The sequence below is a fragment of the Archocentrus centrarchus genome, chromosome 7 (genome assembly GCF_007364275.1).
Source record: "Archocentrus centrarchus isolate MPI-CPG fArcCen1 chromosome 7, fArcCen1, whole genome shotgun sequence".
NCBI classification, from domain to species: domain Eukaryota; kingdom Metazoa; phylum Chordata; class Actinopteri; order Cichliformes; family Cichlidae; genus Archocentrus; species Archocentrus centrarchus.
In genome coordinates this window covers 35668441-35684198 of record NC_044352.1, presented here as the reverse complement: position 1 = coordinate 35684198, position 15758 = coordinate 35668441, and the positions used below count along the sequence as shown (strand labels likewise).

Below are 15758 nucleotides of genomic sequence, written 5' to 3'. Positions count from 1 at the left end.
ATATCAGTGTTCTTCCACTTCATTGTAGGACAATCTTTCATTGTGCCTTTGTCCTGCTCGTTTACAGGACTGCTTAACTTAGGCAGTCTGAACTGAAACTGCGTAGCACAATATACGCTGAAATAAAGTGCAGCTTGGGAGTATGTTGAATTAAATGATGGACTAAGGTAACTTTATAGTACTGTGACATTAAAACAATTCTTTATACTAAATGAAACTTGTTAAGGTTTCCATGTTGTGGTTCACTGTATGCGCCTGAAATCCACGTTTTGGCTGTGGCATGTGCACATGTAATAGTTCAACTTGTTGACAACCTGAACTTTTATGGTCTATAAACTTCCCCTCACACTTATTTGAGTCCACCTCCTGTGGGCTGTTGTGGATTCTGCTGTAGATTACTTTGTAGCCTGAAGAGGTGAGATGACTCTGTTGGAAAGACTGCTTTTAGCTGCCTTTGGTACTGCAAGACCACCTTTCACAGCTGCCAGGTGAGGCTGGCTGAATATTAGGTCACACAGATGTTGAGACACAGTGGTCAGGAAAGAAAACCATCTATATATTAGATAAAACTTACCACTAGATAAACAGATAAATGGGCAGAATTATATTGTAATCTACAGACCACAGGAATGAACTAGAACATGTGAACAAGATTCATGCAGTTTTAGTTAGACATGCTTTGACTGCCTCCTTTCTCTCAGGGACTTGACAGCATCTTGTTGTAACATGTTCAGGAGCTTCAGGGCCACAGTGAGGACTGTTATTTACACCCACATCATAGCTGGAAAGAAGGCAGCAGCATGTAGGCTCAAGAAAAGGGTAAAAATGACACTTAAAATACAACCTGATATAAAGCTGTGTATGGTTTTTCCCCTCTCCTTAGGGCTGGTTCAGTGTAAAGTTTTACAGTTTAAAAGCACTGGGTAGGAAAGCCAATGTTGTTTACACAGGGCAACATAGTGCAAACACCAAAGTTGTGTATTGCAGACAAACATTGTCAGGAGCCAAGGACTTGGGTCAGGCTGAAGTGAAACCTGGACATTTTCCAGTGAGCTCCTTATTTCATCTGATCCAGCTGTAATTTCTCTGTGTGCGCTCACTTATTGTGCATATGCAGCAAAGCAAGACTGCAGTGATAACCACAAACAAGCAAGAATGCAGCTAAAACTGATCCAGAACAGATTAGTGTGCAGTGTCTGTGAGGCAATCTTGGGTGCCGTTTACACGAGACCGTTTTCATTTTGAAACGGTGTCGTTTTGATGCGTTTCGGCCTTGCGTTTACACGACAACGGTGTCGTTTTGATGCGTTTCGCCCTTCTGTTTACACGACAACAGAGTGAAAACGATGTGTTTCAGAAACGGGGTCCAGAGTGGAGCGTTTCAGAAACGCACCGGCTTGCGTTTTCGTGTAAACACTTGAAACCGGGGTGATTTGAAAACGCTCGACTCGCACATGCGCACTATGGTTGCGACGGCCAGTTTTTCGCGCACGCGCAAACTGATAAACAGTACTCGCGGATTCACGAGTGCTTCTTATGCTTTTCCTGTGTTTTTACCGTTTTGTAATTCAGCGTTGTGTGCAGCAGCGATCCAACCTCATCATCTGTCCACACAAAACCTCTCACATTGGCCGTTTTGTAAGTAATGAACAATTTGCCGCACTACCTACTGTGTCACTCCACGCATGCGCGTCTTGCGTAAACAAACTGCAAAGAGAAAACCAACGCCAACTTGTGGCCTGGCATGGGAACTACATCGTTTTCATCGTTTCACATGTCCTCGTGTAAACGCGGATCGTTTCTGAAATGCCATCGTGTAAACGAAAGGCTGAAACGCATCAAAACGACACCGTTTCCAGTGAAAACGGCTTCGTGTAAACGGCACCTTGGTTTTACCAATCTGAGTTCACCTCAGACTGATCGATTGAAGCTGACCTGATGGCTTCTTTTTTCCACCAACCACACGATCAGCATATATTTGCCTTTACTGGGCTAATCTGTGTGGACTCCTTTTTATAGTGAATGTTTAATGTCTATGTCACTTCAAATAACTGCAGTAGTAAATGCAGTGGATCATCTGCCTCCATCCTGTCCCGAGCATCCTCTTCTGTCACATCAGCTCTCTGCATGTCCTCTTTGACTATATTCATAAATCTTCTCTGTGGTCCTCCTCTTTTCCTCCTGCCTGAGACATCCATATTCAACATCCTTTGTCCAGTATATCCATTATCCCTCTCTGCATGATCGCAGCCTTCCTCTCTAACTTTGTTTCCAAGCTGCTCAACCTGAGCTGTCCCTCTGGCATACTCATTTCTAATCCTGTCCATTCTGGTCACTCCCAATGAAAATCTTTGCACCTCCCGCTCTGCCTCCTGTCTCCTTGTTTGTGGTGCTGTCTCCAAACCATACATCAGCAGGTCTCACTACCATCTTGTAAACTTTTGAATATCCACGTGGGAAAATTATGCCTCAGTCCCAGCACAACAGAATAAGAGCGACAGATGTTTTTGCTTATTAAAGCTTTTGAAAATACTTAACAAATTTCTTCTTCCAGAAAGCCCTGCATGCAGGAAGAATGCCGTCCTCCGCACACTTACAGTGGTGTGAAAAAGTGTTTGCCCCCTGCCTCATTTCCTGTTTTTTTGCATGTTTGTCACACTTAAGTGTTTCGGAACATCAAACCAATTTAAACAATAGTCAAGGACAACACAAGTAAACACAAAATGCAAGTTGTAAATGAAGGTGTTTATTAGTAAAGGTGAAAAAAAATCCAAACCATCATGGCCCTGTGTGAAAAAGTGATTGCCCCCTAAACCTAATAACTGGTTGGGCCACCCTTAGCAGCAACAACTGCAACCAAGCGTCTGCGATAACTTGCAATGAGGCTTTTACAGCGTTCTGGAGGAATTTTGGCCCACTCATCTTTGCAGAATTGTCCCAATTCAGTTACATTAGAGGGTTTTCGAGCATGAACAGCCTTTTTAAGGTCATACCACAACATCTCAATAGGATTCAGGTCAGGACTTTGACTAGGCCACTCCAAAGTCTTCATTTTGTTTTTCTTCAGCCATTCAGTGGTGGACTTGCTGGTGTGTTTAGGATATTGTCCTGCTGCAGAACCCAAGTACATTTAAGCTTGAGTACACGAACAGATGGTCTGACACTCTCCCTCAGGATCTCTTGGTAGACAGCAGAATTCATAGTTCCATTTATCACAGCCAGTCTTCCAGGTCCTGACGCAGCAAAACAGCCCCAGACCATCACACTACCACCACCGTATTTTACTGTTGGTATAATGTTCTTTTTCTGAAATGCAGTGTTCCTTTTACGCCAGATGTAATGGGACACACACCTTCCAAAGAGTTCCACTTTTGTCTCATCGGTCCACAGAATGTTGTCCCAAAAGTCTTGGGGATCATCAAGATGCGTTTTGGAAAAATTGAGACGAGCTTTAATGCTCTTTTTGCTCAGCAGTGGTTTTCTTCTTGGAACTCTGCCATGCAGGCCATTTTTGCTCAGTCTTTTTCTGATGGTGGAGGCATGAACGCTGACCTTAACTGAGGCAAGTGAGGCCTGCAGTTCTTTGGACGTTGTTGTGGGGTCTTTTGTGACCTCTTGGATGAGTAGTCGCTGCGCCCTTGGGGTAATTTTGGGCGGCCGGCCACTCCTGGGAAGGTTCACCACTGTTCCATGTCTTCGCCATTTGTGGATAATGGCTCTCACTGTGGTTCGCTGGATTCCCAAAGCTTTGGAAATGGCTTTATAACCCTTTCCAGACTGATAGATCTCAATTACTTTCTTTCTCAATTGCTCCTGAATTTCTTTGGATCTCGGCATGATGTGTAGCTTTCAAGGATCTTTTGGTGGACCTTACTGTGTCAGGCAGCTCCTATTTAAGTGATGTCTTGATTGGGAACAGGTGTGGCAATAATCAGGCCTAGGTGTGGCTAGGGAAATTGAACTCAGGTGTGAAAAACCATAGTTATAGTATGTTTTAACAAGGGGGGCAATCACTTTTTCACACAGGGCCATGATGGTTTGGATTTTTTTTCACCTTTACTAATAAACACCTTCATTTACAACTTGCATTTTGTGTTTACTTGTGTTGTCCTCGACTATTGTTTAAATTGGTTTGATGTTCCGAAGTGATACTCTCACGTTTTCATAGGTGAACCTGCAGAAGGTCTCTCACCCTTTCTGTTTTTTGGGAATGGGAATGGCTGTCAGGTCTTAATGTTCACAGCAGACATCCCACAATGGAGGCAACAGTTGCACTTTCAAAACAGGGTTGTCTCTAAACTACTATATGTTTGGGTGAGAAGCTTAAAAAATATTAGAAGGGCAGCTTGGGAGAGACAGACTGTGGATTAGAGCCTCCTACCACTAATCCACTGGTAGCTGATTTGAGTCCCTGTTCACATGTTGACACCTTCACTTTCACTTCACAATGTAAAAGTAAAACTCAGTAAAATTTCCCCCACTGCAGGCATTGCTTATATCAGAAATAACCTGAAATATTGCTGATGTCTGCTGATGTCAAAAGTACTAGTTTGTCTTTATTCGGCCTGCTTTAACTGGCAGTGATTATGCATATTTTAGAGACAGAGATTAAGCTCTGATTTCTTAAAGATAACAACTTACTTGGTGATGTATATATTTAATTTAAAAAGTAAAAGTAACACTGGGATAGTTGACTTTCACTTTTATTTTTGCCCACTTTCACTTTTTATTTTTGGGTGGCTGTAGCTCAGGAGGTACAGCAGGTCATCTACTGATCGGAAGGTCGGCAGTTCGATTCCTGGTTACTCCAGGCTGCATGTCAATGTGTCCTTGGGCAAGATACTTCACCCCAAGTTGCTCTCCGACGCAAGCATTGGAGTGTGAATGTTAGATAATTAAAGCACTTAGCTTAGTTAATCATGGAAGTGCTTGTCTGTGTAGATTCTCAGTTATCCAGGTCATAGTAGTCTCTGGAGCTTGAAAAAGGCGACTGGACTTCTTTTTGTTTCTTGAAGACGTTTCACCTCTCATCCGAAAGGCTTCTTCAGTTCTCAACCAAATGGTGGAGAGACCCAGGTATTTAAACCCCTGTGGGCGTAGTCCCCTGGAGGTGGTTATGACCCTCTATTGATCATGTGCTTGAACACATGTGCCCAGGTGTGAAGGGGGCGTGGGTCATATTTAATCAGTGGTTTCGGTTGAAACCAAATTAGGACTCCGCTCCATTGTTTCCTGTGGCCTATTGAGGTCACTGGAACAAAGGTGTGAATGGGGGTTGAGACGTCTGGGAAGGGAGCTCAGGACAGCACTGTAAGCGGGGGAAAGTTGGTGACGTAATCCACCTCCTCTGTTCAATGATGGTTGTTCACAGTGGACATAGATGGCTTCTTTCACTCCTCTTTCAAACCATCTGTTTTCCCTGTCCAAAATGTGGACATTGGCATCCTCAAAAGAGTGCCCTTTTTCCTTCAGATGCAGATGTACTGCTGAATCTTGTCCTGTCGAAGTGGCTCTTCTATGTTGTGCCATTCGTTTGTGAAGAGGCTGTTTGGTTTCACCAATGTAGAGGTCCGAGCACTCTTCACTGCACTGAACAGCATACACTACATCGCTGATCTTGTGTTTGGCGGGTTTGTCCTTGGGATGAACCAGTTTTTGTCTTAGGGTGTGACTTGGTTTGAAGTATACTGAGATGTCATGCTTGGAGAAAATTCTTCTGAGTTTCTCTGACAAGCCTGACACATATGGGATGACAATGTTGTTCCTCTTGTCCTTCCCATTCTCTGTAGTTTGTGTTTGGCCTTCATTCCTGTGCATCTTAGCTGATTTGATGAAGGCCCAGTTGGGGTAACCGCATGTTTTGAGGGCTTTCTTAATGTGTGTGTGTTCCTTATGCTTCCCTTCTGCCTTAGAGGGAACACTTTCCGCACGGTGTTGTAGGGTCCTGATCACCCCAAGTTTGTGTTCCAGAGGGTGGTGGGAGTCAAAGAGGAGATACTGGTCTGTGTGTGTGGGCTTCCGGTAAACTTCAATGTTGAGGCTTCCATCTTCCTCGATAAGCACCGCACAGTCCAGGAATGGTAACTTGTTATCTCTGGTGTCCTCCCTGGTAAAACGTATGTATTTATCCACTGAGTTAATGTGACGAGTGAAGGCTTCTACTTCTTGGGTTTTGATTTTGACCCAGGTGTCATCTACATATCTGTACCAGTGGCTAGGTGCCTTCCCTTTGAAAGAACCAAGAGCTTTACTTTCCACTTCCTCCATGTAAAGGTTGGCTACAATGGGAGACACTGGGGAGCCCATGGCACATCCATGCTTCTGTCTGTAGAATCCATCATTGTATTTAAAATATGTTGTGGTAAGGCAGAGATCTAAAAGTGCACAAATCTGATCTGGGGTGAAGCTGGTTCTGTTCAGTAAGGAATCGTCTTCCTGTAGTCGTCTTCTGACGGTCTCCACTGCCTCAGTTGTGGGTATGCAAGTGAAAAGTGAAACCACATCAAAGGACACCATGGTTTCATCTGGATCCAGTACAAGATTCTGGACCTTGTTAGTAAAATCTGTAGAGTTTTCAATGTGGTGGGGTGTGATGCCAACAAGCGGTGATAAGATGGTGGCGAGGTGTTTGGAAATGTTGTAGGTGACCGAGTTTATACTGCTGATAATGGGTCGAAGTGGGACTCCTTCTTTGTGGATCTTTGGGAGTCCATAAATGCATGGAGTGGCTTCTCCAGGGTACAGGCGGTAGTAAGTGGGGCGGTCAATGGCTTTTTCCTTTTCAAGTTGTTGCAGGCAGCAAACAACTTTTTTCTTGTAGTTGCTTGTGGGATCACGTCTCAAGACCTCATAAGTATTGTTGTCACTGAGGAGTGTAGTAATTTTGTTGTGGTAATCCGATGAATTCAGCACAACCGTGCACCTCCCCTTGTCGGCTGGCAGTATGGTGATGTTTTGATCCTTGCTTAGGGCTGTGATGGCCTTCTTCTCCTGAATGGTGAGGTTGGATGGAGGAAGTCTTGCACTGGAGAGAGTGGCTGAAACTTTCATCCTGATCTGTTCTGCTACAGGATGAGAAAGTTTGTTATTTCTTATAGCGGTTTCTGTTGCTGTGATGAGGTCTACTATAGGAAGCTGTTGTGGGGCTATGGCAAAGTTGAGTCCTTTGGCTAGCACATTTTCTTCTGGTTTGGTGAGGACCCTGTCTGATAGGTTCTTCACCCACTTTCCTTGGTTTCCATTGCTTATCGTGTCGTCCTGTTTGTTAACAGATGAATGGTATGCCTTGGTTTGCAGAGTTTGAAATTTACGTAGTTGTCTTTCCTTGCCTTTGATGTGTTGTGCGAGCTGGGCTTTGTCCACAAATGTAGAAACTTCTTCTGCGATGGTGTGAGGTAAGAGTGATGAGAGTTTCTGCTGAGTCTGGTGGATTTTGTTCTGGAGTGCATCTATGGTGAAATGGACCTGTCTTATCCTTTCACTTAAAAGGTGGTTCTGTGCTCTCCATAGAATTTGGTCAGCTCTATGTCCTTTTACTGTGGACCCAAGGTGCAAACTCTTGGGAACCAGTCTGGACTGTCTGCATCTCAAGTTGAAACGAAGGTGGTTCCTGTAGTCCGCTAGCTTTCTTGAGTCCCTTTCATACTCCCGCACCAATTGAAGGGTGTTCCTCCCAAAGTGCAAGGCAATATGTCTGTGTAGATTCTCAGTTATCCAGGTCATAGTAGTCTCTGGAGCTTGAAAAAGGCGACTGGACTTCTTTTTGTTTCTTGAAGACGTTTCACCTCTCATCCGAAAGGCTTCTTCAGTTCTCAACCAAATGGTGGAGAGACCCAGGTATTTAAACCCCTGTGGGCGTAGTCCCCTGGAGGTGGTTATGACCCTCTATTGATCATGTGCTTGAACACATGTGCCCAGGTGTGAAGGGGGCGTGGGTCATATTTAATCAGTGGTTTCGGTTGAAACCAAATTAGGACTCCGCTCCATTGTTTCCTGTGGCCTATTGAGGTCACTGGAACAAAGGTGTGAATGGGGGTTGAGACGTCTGGGAAGGGAGCTCAGGACAGCACTGTAAGCGGGGGAAAGTTGGTGACGTAATCCACCTCCTCTGTTCAATGATGGTTGTTCACAGTGGACATAGATGGCTTCTTTCACTCCTCTTTCAAACCATCTGTTTTCCCTGTCCAAAATGTGGACATTGGCATCCTCAAAAGAGTGCCCTTTTTCCTTCAGATGCAGATGTACTGCTGAATCTTGTCCTGTCGAGGTGGCTCTTCTATGTTGTGCCATTCGTTTGTGAAGAGCACATGATCAATAGAGGGTCATAACCACCTCCAGGGGACTACGCCCACAGGGGTTTAAATACCTGGGTCTCTCCACCATTTGGTTGAGAACTGAAGAAGCCTTTCGGATGAGAGGTGAAACGTCTTCAAGAAACAAAAAGAAGTCCAGTCGCCTTTTTCAAGCTCCAGAGACATGGAAGTGCTTGTGTGAATGGGGTAAATGTAAACGTGTTGTATAAGTGCTTTGAGTGCTCAAACGGAGTAGAAAAGCACTATATAAGAACTAGTCCATTTACCATCAAGGTAACTTTCTTTCCCTGTTTTGGTCTTCCCCTTTAATGGTTTTTGATTGTGAAGCTAATTTACACTTTATAAACTTTTTGTTGGAGAAATCACTCTGTCACCAAGTCCCCGAGTGAAGTTTATTTTTTGCATATTTAAGAAAGTTGATATGCCTGATGTGAACTGTAAAGTTAAATAGAATGCTATTTAAACAAAAAGTGTGCTCTTCAGCATTTTCCTGTAGAATTTTTTTTATTATTATATGATGTGAAGGCAGCACAAGTTATAGAAATTCATTCCTTGGAGTTTGACATAAACTGTTGATTCAGCAGACTGTGAATGCTGCAGTATAAACAGAGCATTAATAAAGATGACCTGTATAACAAATGCTTTGTTGTTAGGTATCAGCGACATGTTAATGCTAAATAGATCTAAATGGATAAGGCTACACTTGTTATTTACACAGGGTGACTTAAGGTGTGGGGCCTTAAAGGGCTCATTTCCAGCTCATAAAGTAGTTTTTAGTTTGCCGCAGTTTATTGATATAGTGGACCGCCTTCTTACATTTAAATTAATTTAAAAAGAATTTAAAATATAAACTATAGCTGTAATGTTTTGAGTTAATACAATGAATAGAACAAAGGAAAGGGAAAGAGGCTGACTCAGACTTGCTTATTCACACATTTGTTCTGTGTTGTGCAGGTGAGCAACCCAGGGGTAACCTCATATCTGATGTCTCTGAGAAACGTGGTAAGTGCAGATTTTCTCTCCTTTTGGGTACTCAATTAATGGTTTCATAATTGGAAATCAGCAGTTTATTCCCAGCCAATCTTAAAGGAATGCTCCACCAAAACAGTTGTCTTCTGAGTTTTATGATCTAATGCTAGGAGACATTAGCCATACAATCACATTTATTCTAAGTGTACTGGTGTGAATTGACTCCAACCTGAACAGAAATCTAGCAAGCCAGAGTGGTAAGAACAAGTGCAGAGATGTACGAGGCTTTAAACTAGCAGAGAACTAGCAGAGAACATGTGGGGAAGGGAGTGCTGCTGTTTGAGTACTGAGCAGCTGCTGGTTTCTCCAGGTGCCATTCCATCAGGTGAAGATGATGGACGACAAGGGGCCCTCAAGAGATTTAGTGCCATGTGGTCATCCTTCCGCAAAGGCAAAAGAGACAGTGAGTACTATCTTTTTGAAAACAGATTTTTGAAGGTGTTGCTGGATGTTTGAATATGTTGTGATTAAATGTCAACACAACTTCTGATATGTGTGACTTTGGTGGTGGGTCACCAAACTGGTCATGCTGAATTATGGTAGGGAGGCATATCCACGGGAGGATGCACAGACCTCCACAGGCTATTCACCGGCACCCTGACTGCCACTAGGTTTTGGAATTAAATCCTTGGACCCATTGTCAGACATTATGCTGGTACAGTGGGTCTTGGGTTCCTCCTGGTGCACGACAATACCCGGCCTCATGTGGCAGGAGTATGCAGGCAGTTCTTGGAGGCTGAAGGAACTGATACTATCGACTGGCCTCCACACTCGCTCAACTGGCCTAAATCCAATAAAAAAATCTCTGTGACATTATGCTTCAGTCCTTCCAACTCCACCAGGTTGGAGGATGTGGGACCTATAGATTCGACACCCAACATCCGGACTTGCATCGAAGCAACTAGTAGCTCAGTGTTCCAACATCTGTAAGAAGCAACTGCTATCGCAATTAGAGATTGATGAGGGCCAACACAAATTCTACGGCAAGGGGGAACTAGGACATTAGGTAAAGAGGGAGATGGCATCATCCCCACACTCCAAGATTGGGTACCAAGCCCCAGTAACTGGTGCGTTGAATGCCAGAGCAGCTGACCTGAAAGAGAAAATCATGGCTAAGCTGGAAAGCTGGACCCCCTGTGGGCGATTCTGATGACTACATGAAGTACCCTCTGAAAGTCTACTAGAAGATGTGAATGCAGCACTATGGACAATCCCTACTGTGACCATTACTGAACCCAACCAACTGATGTATACCACACTGTTATGGCCTGTTTAGGGGCCCGGAGCACAACATGAATGAGAACACCATTCGCCCTCAAGACCCAAGCAGCCACACAACAACCGTCTAGTAAAGAAATATCAGCAATGGTTTATTGGTTCACATAGACACAAACACAAAGAGCGATTCACATCAGGGTGAGCCCAGGCCAAAACAATAAACAAAACGGGAACTAAAAACTACCGTGGTCCGGCGTCTGACCTAAACCAAAAAGAAACAAAAGAAATGTCAGTCTTACCTCCCTACCTATAACCAACACCGGAGAAAACTGAGTAAAGTTTACTGTGGTGGCTGGTTGGATGCTTGGGACACAAATGATGCTCTTCTCCCCGCGTTGTCCATCCAGCGTCCTAAATAGGGCGTGACACTCAACCGCAGCCAATCATCCGCAGGCGGGAGCACACTGCACCAATCGAAATTAGGCACCTGCACATACAAATTAGCATATTACAACCGAGACACACACACACACACACACACACACACACACACACACACACACACACACACACACACACACACACATACCCTTACAGACCTAACACACACCAACATTCTTGAGATGCTTGGCTATAAGATGAACAGCCACAAGGAGCAGTATCCTTCATGAAAAAGAAGACTAGATAGCTAAGATTAAGGCAGCACAGAGGGAGGTTATCCAGCTGCAGAAAGGTGTAATGAAGAAACCCTAGCCTGAGGCCTTAAAAACTGCCAAGCAAGGACTCACAGCCACCAAGGGTGGAGAAAGTCTTGCTCTTTCTCCACCCTTGGTGGGGGAGTGGTTAGCCAGGGCTGTGAGTCCTGGCTAACCACTCCCCCACCAAGGGTGGAGAAAGAGCAAGACTTTCAAGATCAGAGGAGAGAAGGATGCAAGAATGCACAACGGGGCGCCAGGGTGACTCAGCGGTTGAGTGGGTGACCACATATGCCGCATGGTGGTGCAGACGGCACAGGTTCGAGTCCCGATCTAGTCACCATTTACTGCATGTTTTCCCCCATCTCTCCTCCTGCTTTCCTGTCTCTCTCCATTGCAAAACACTATCAAAAAAAAAATTAAAACAAACAAACAGATCCACTAGGCCAAATGGGTAGTGGATCTAAGACCACAGTAACCTCCCTGAACTAGATTCAGCAACCGTCACTATGGCAGACATCTAAGAAAGAGTCTTGCATATGAAGAGTTGGACAGCACCAGGCAATGACGTGATTCACACCTATTTGCTAACAAAGCTAACTGAACCTAGCAGCACAAATGAAATGGATGAGACACACCTGGAATTGGTTACTGAAGGCTGGGCAGTCCTAATCTCCAAGGATCCCGAGAAGGGGATCCAACTACTGGCCAATAACCTGCCTCAGCATAACACTCAATGCCTAGAAATATATAAGATCAATATGACCTTAAGTGTTGCCAGATCTCGCAATAGAAACAGGCATCCAGCTCTATGAAAACAAGACCAAAATAAGTCCAACTGGCAACCCACAACACTGTGTAAAACTGAGGCCGCTTTTAAACAGTATAGCTCTATAACAGTATAGCTCATTTCTTTGTTTTGTCTCATTGTGTTTTGGAGCAGTGAAACCCATGGTTCTTAGCCTCATAGAAGAGAAGGGTGCACAGTTTTGTTTTAGTTTTTTGTGTGTGTGTGTGTGTGTGTGCTTCTTGGTATTAGCATGTTGCATTAAATCAGCATGGTGAGCACATATTTCACACTTGCAAAATCTGCAGAATGCCTTTGATACGTCTCCTATCAGGACCGCAGCTACTTTCTGAGGTCTATGCGGACATAATTTTAGCCAGCAATTTTTTCTATATTTTCCCCGCTTACTGGAGCTCATTCTTACGCTGCCTCCTCACTCTGGGCTGTTATGAGTGTTTGGGTGCGTGCCAGTCAAATTGTGCGGGAACAATAAACAGGAAACTGGGGCTTAGAAGGGAAAAACTACCTACCACTCACCTTTTGCTTTATTATGGGGCGCCAAGAGATAATCAAGGAGTTTCACTTGGAAAGAAAGTTAAGCCCAAATAAGCAACTTGACGTTCAAAAACAAGCCCAATAAACCGCAACCCCCGACTCACGAGATTTGCAAGCGACTTTAGAAAAAAAACAAGCCCAAAGTCGCTTATAATAAGTGGACTTGGCAACACTGATGACCTTAAGAGCCTTCATCGGGAATTCAGTGGGGATTTGGAAAATGCCACTAGAGGCCCAACTTCAAGCCATTTGCACATCACCATTAAGTGCGGGATTTACCAAGGAGATGGTCTGTTTCCACTGCTACATAGGCCTGAAATCCCTCAGCCAGATCATTAACAAGACTGGCTGCGAATACCGACTATGGAATGGAGCAACCATCAGCCACCTCCTCTACATGGATGACATCAAGCTGTATGCCAGGAGTGAATGACACATTGATTCACTGATCTACACCAGTAGGATCTACAGCAATGACATCAGGATGTCATTTGGACTGGGGTAGTAGTAGTCACATCATAACAAAGAGAGTGAAGGTAGTCAGAACTGAGGGTATTGCACTACGAGAAGGCAACATTGCAGACATTGAGGATAGCTACAAGTACCTTGGAAACCAACATTCCAAGGTTGTCTTGGGTCCAAGACAACCATACTTGCCCCTTTACCACAGAATCCACCTTAGTTGAACTGGGAGAGCCTCTTGATATCAACAATGGGCAGATCATTAAACAGGAGATCCGTAAGGCTCTTAAGACCCTAAAGAATGGAAAAGCAGCAGGAGCAGACAACATGCTATCTGAAGTGCTAAAAGAGGCAGGCCCAGAACTTGTTGATTGGGTGCATAAGCGCCCAAACCTGATCTGAACTAAAGGAAGGATTCCAGTACATTGGAAGAAATGGTTGCTGGTTAAACTACCCAAGAGTAGAGCGGCATTGCTGTTATCCATCCAAGCTCCTAACCAGAATAATTTTCAAGAAAATGAAGGACGCTATTGACAGCAGACTGCATACCGAACAGGCAGCATTTAGAACAGAGCAGTTGTGTACGAACCAGATTGCCACACTTATGATTATTGTAGAACAGTCATTAGAGTGGCAGTCATTCTTGTATGTGACAATCATAGATTTTGAGAAGGCGTTTGATAGTGTGGATTGACAAATAATCTGGAACATCTTGAGACACTATGGAGTGCCTGAGAAGATTGTGGTAGTAATACAGGAGCTATACAGTGGTTTTACCTGTCAGGTTATTCATGGTGGGAGATTGTCGAAGGGGTTCCAGGTGTGACTAGCATGAGACAGGGATGCTTGTTATTGCCCCTTCTTTTCTTTGTTGTTCTTGACTGGGTTTCACAAGCATCCTATGCCAGCGCTGGAAAGGGAATCCAGTGGACACTGATAAAGAAACTGGAGGATTTAGAATTTGCAGATGACTTGGCCGTATTGGTACACCGCCTTCATTCAAGAGAAAATGGATTCTTGGAAGATATCCGCTGAGTGTATGGGACTTAAGATCAGCAGCGAGAAGATCACACTGCTGTGTCTGAGCACCGAACAAGGAGTTATCAACATAGGAAGAGCAGCAGCTGGGAAAGTGTCGGAGTTTGTATACCTTGGCAGTGTGATCAGTATTACTGGGGGCACCAACAGCAACCTCAAAGCCAGAATCAGGAAAGCTCAGCAAGCTTTTGCTGTCCTTCACCCAGTGTGCATTGTGAAAGCAGTGCTGCTGTATGGCTTAGAAACCTGGAAGGTGATGAAGTCCAGCTCCAGATGCATCAGTGCCTTAGACAACTCTTTTACCTGAAGTGGTCTGACAAAATGCCAAATAAAGCCCTTTGGACACAAACAAAACAACAGCTGATAGACCTCCAGATTCAAAGGTGAAAAGATTGGACTCTGAGCCCTCCAGCATCACCAGGCAATCACTTGAGTGGAACTCCCAAGGGAAATGCAAGAAAGGCCACCCAAGGGAGACCTGGACATGCACTCTGATAAAAGAACTGGGAGTGTCAAGACTGACCTTGGAGGTAGTCAAACGGACTGCCAGGTGAAAGAAGTGGAGGCCCTATGTTCCACAAGGGGCAAAGCAAAATAACATAACGTAACTAGAAGGCAGAATAGCAAATATACAGGACAACTACAGGTATCTTGGTATCCCACAGGCCAACAGGAACCATGATAAAGATGCATGAAGGTCTGCCACAGCCAAATGCCTCCAGAAGGTAAGACAGGTGCTGAGAAGCCAGCTGAATGGTAGAAATAAGAGCCAAGCCAAGCCATCAATACATATGCCCTACCAGTCATCAGATACCCATCTGGAATAATAAGCTGGCCACAGGAGGAAATGGATGCTACTGATGTCAAGATGCAAAAACTCCTCACATTGCATGGAAGTCTCCATTTGAAGTCTAGCATCCTGAGGCTCTAGGCGGGAGGCCGAGAATAGTGAGCGTCAGAGCCACAATCCAAGATAAAACACAACACATCAATGAATGCATCACAAAGATGCCCCCATGAGATGAGCTGTTCCAAGGATGTCTGAAGCAGCTGAAGACAGATAGTGATGAGGAACAGGAGTAGGAACTGTTATGGACGATCAAGCTCCTGCATGGGATGTACTGTTGACAGATAAAGTTGATAATCAAGAAATCCTAACAGTGGCTAGAAAAAGTGAGCTTAAAGAATAGCACTCTGATCATGGCAGCACAAGAACAGGCCCTAAGCACCAGATCCATAGAGGCTACCACAGCAGACAGGACGTAAGTTGCAGTTTGTGCAAAGGTACCTCAGACAATATCCAACACATAGTAGACAGCGTACCTTGAGAGCCACAACCAAGTGGTTGGGATAGTGTATCAGGCTGTCCTAAAAGATGATCCAAAATGCTAGAGTACTGACAGGGACTAGAAAGAGAGAGCAGATTTCTCCCATATTGGCTTTGTTGGCTCTCTGTTAAATGCAGAATTGAATGAAGTCCTTTTTTACAAATAAGGTCTTGAATAATCAGGCCCCATCTTATCTCAAAGACCTCATAGTACCGTATCACCCCAATAGAGCACTTTACTGTCAGACTGCTGGCTTACTTGTGGTTCCTAGGATACTTAAGAGTAGAATGGGAGGCAGAGCCTTCAGCTTTCAGGCGCCTCTTCTGTGGAACCA

The 15758-nt window shown here is 44.4% G+C and overlaps 1 protein-coding gene across 2 annotated transcripts in view; it reads left to right on the top strand.

Annotated features, from left to right (window-relative positions):
* dennd2da (DENN/MADD domain containing 2Da) overlaps positions 1-15758 on the top strand; it is a 44124-nt gene that overhangs the window by 15145 nt on the left and 13221 nt on the right. For both annotated transcript variants that reach the window (XM_030732689.1, XM_030732690.1), the window contains 2 exons: positions 9267-9314; positions 9652-9744. In XM_030732689.1, coding sequence (XP_030588549.1) covers positions 9267-9314; positions 9652-9744 — 141 coding nt within the window. The remainder of the gene's footprint in view (positions 1-9266; positions 9315-9651; positions 9745-15758) is intronic.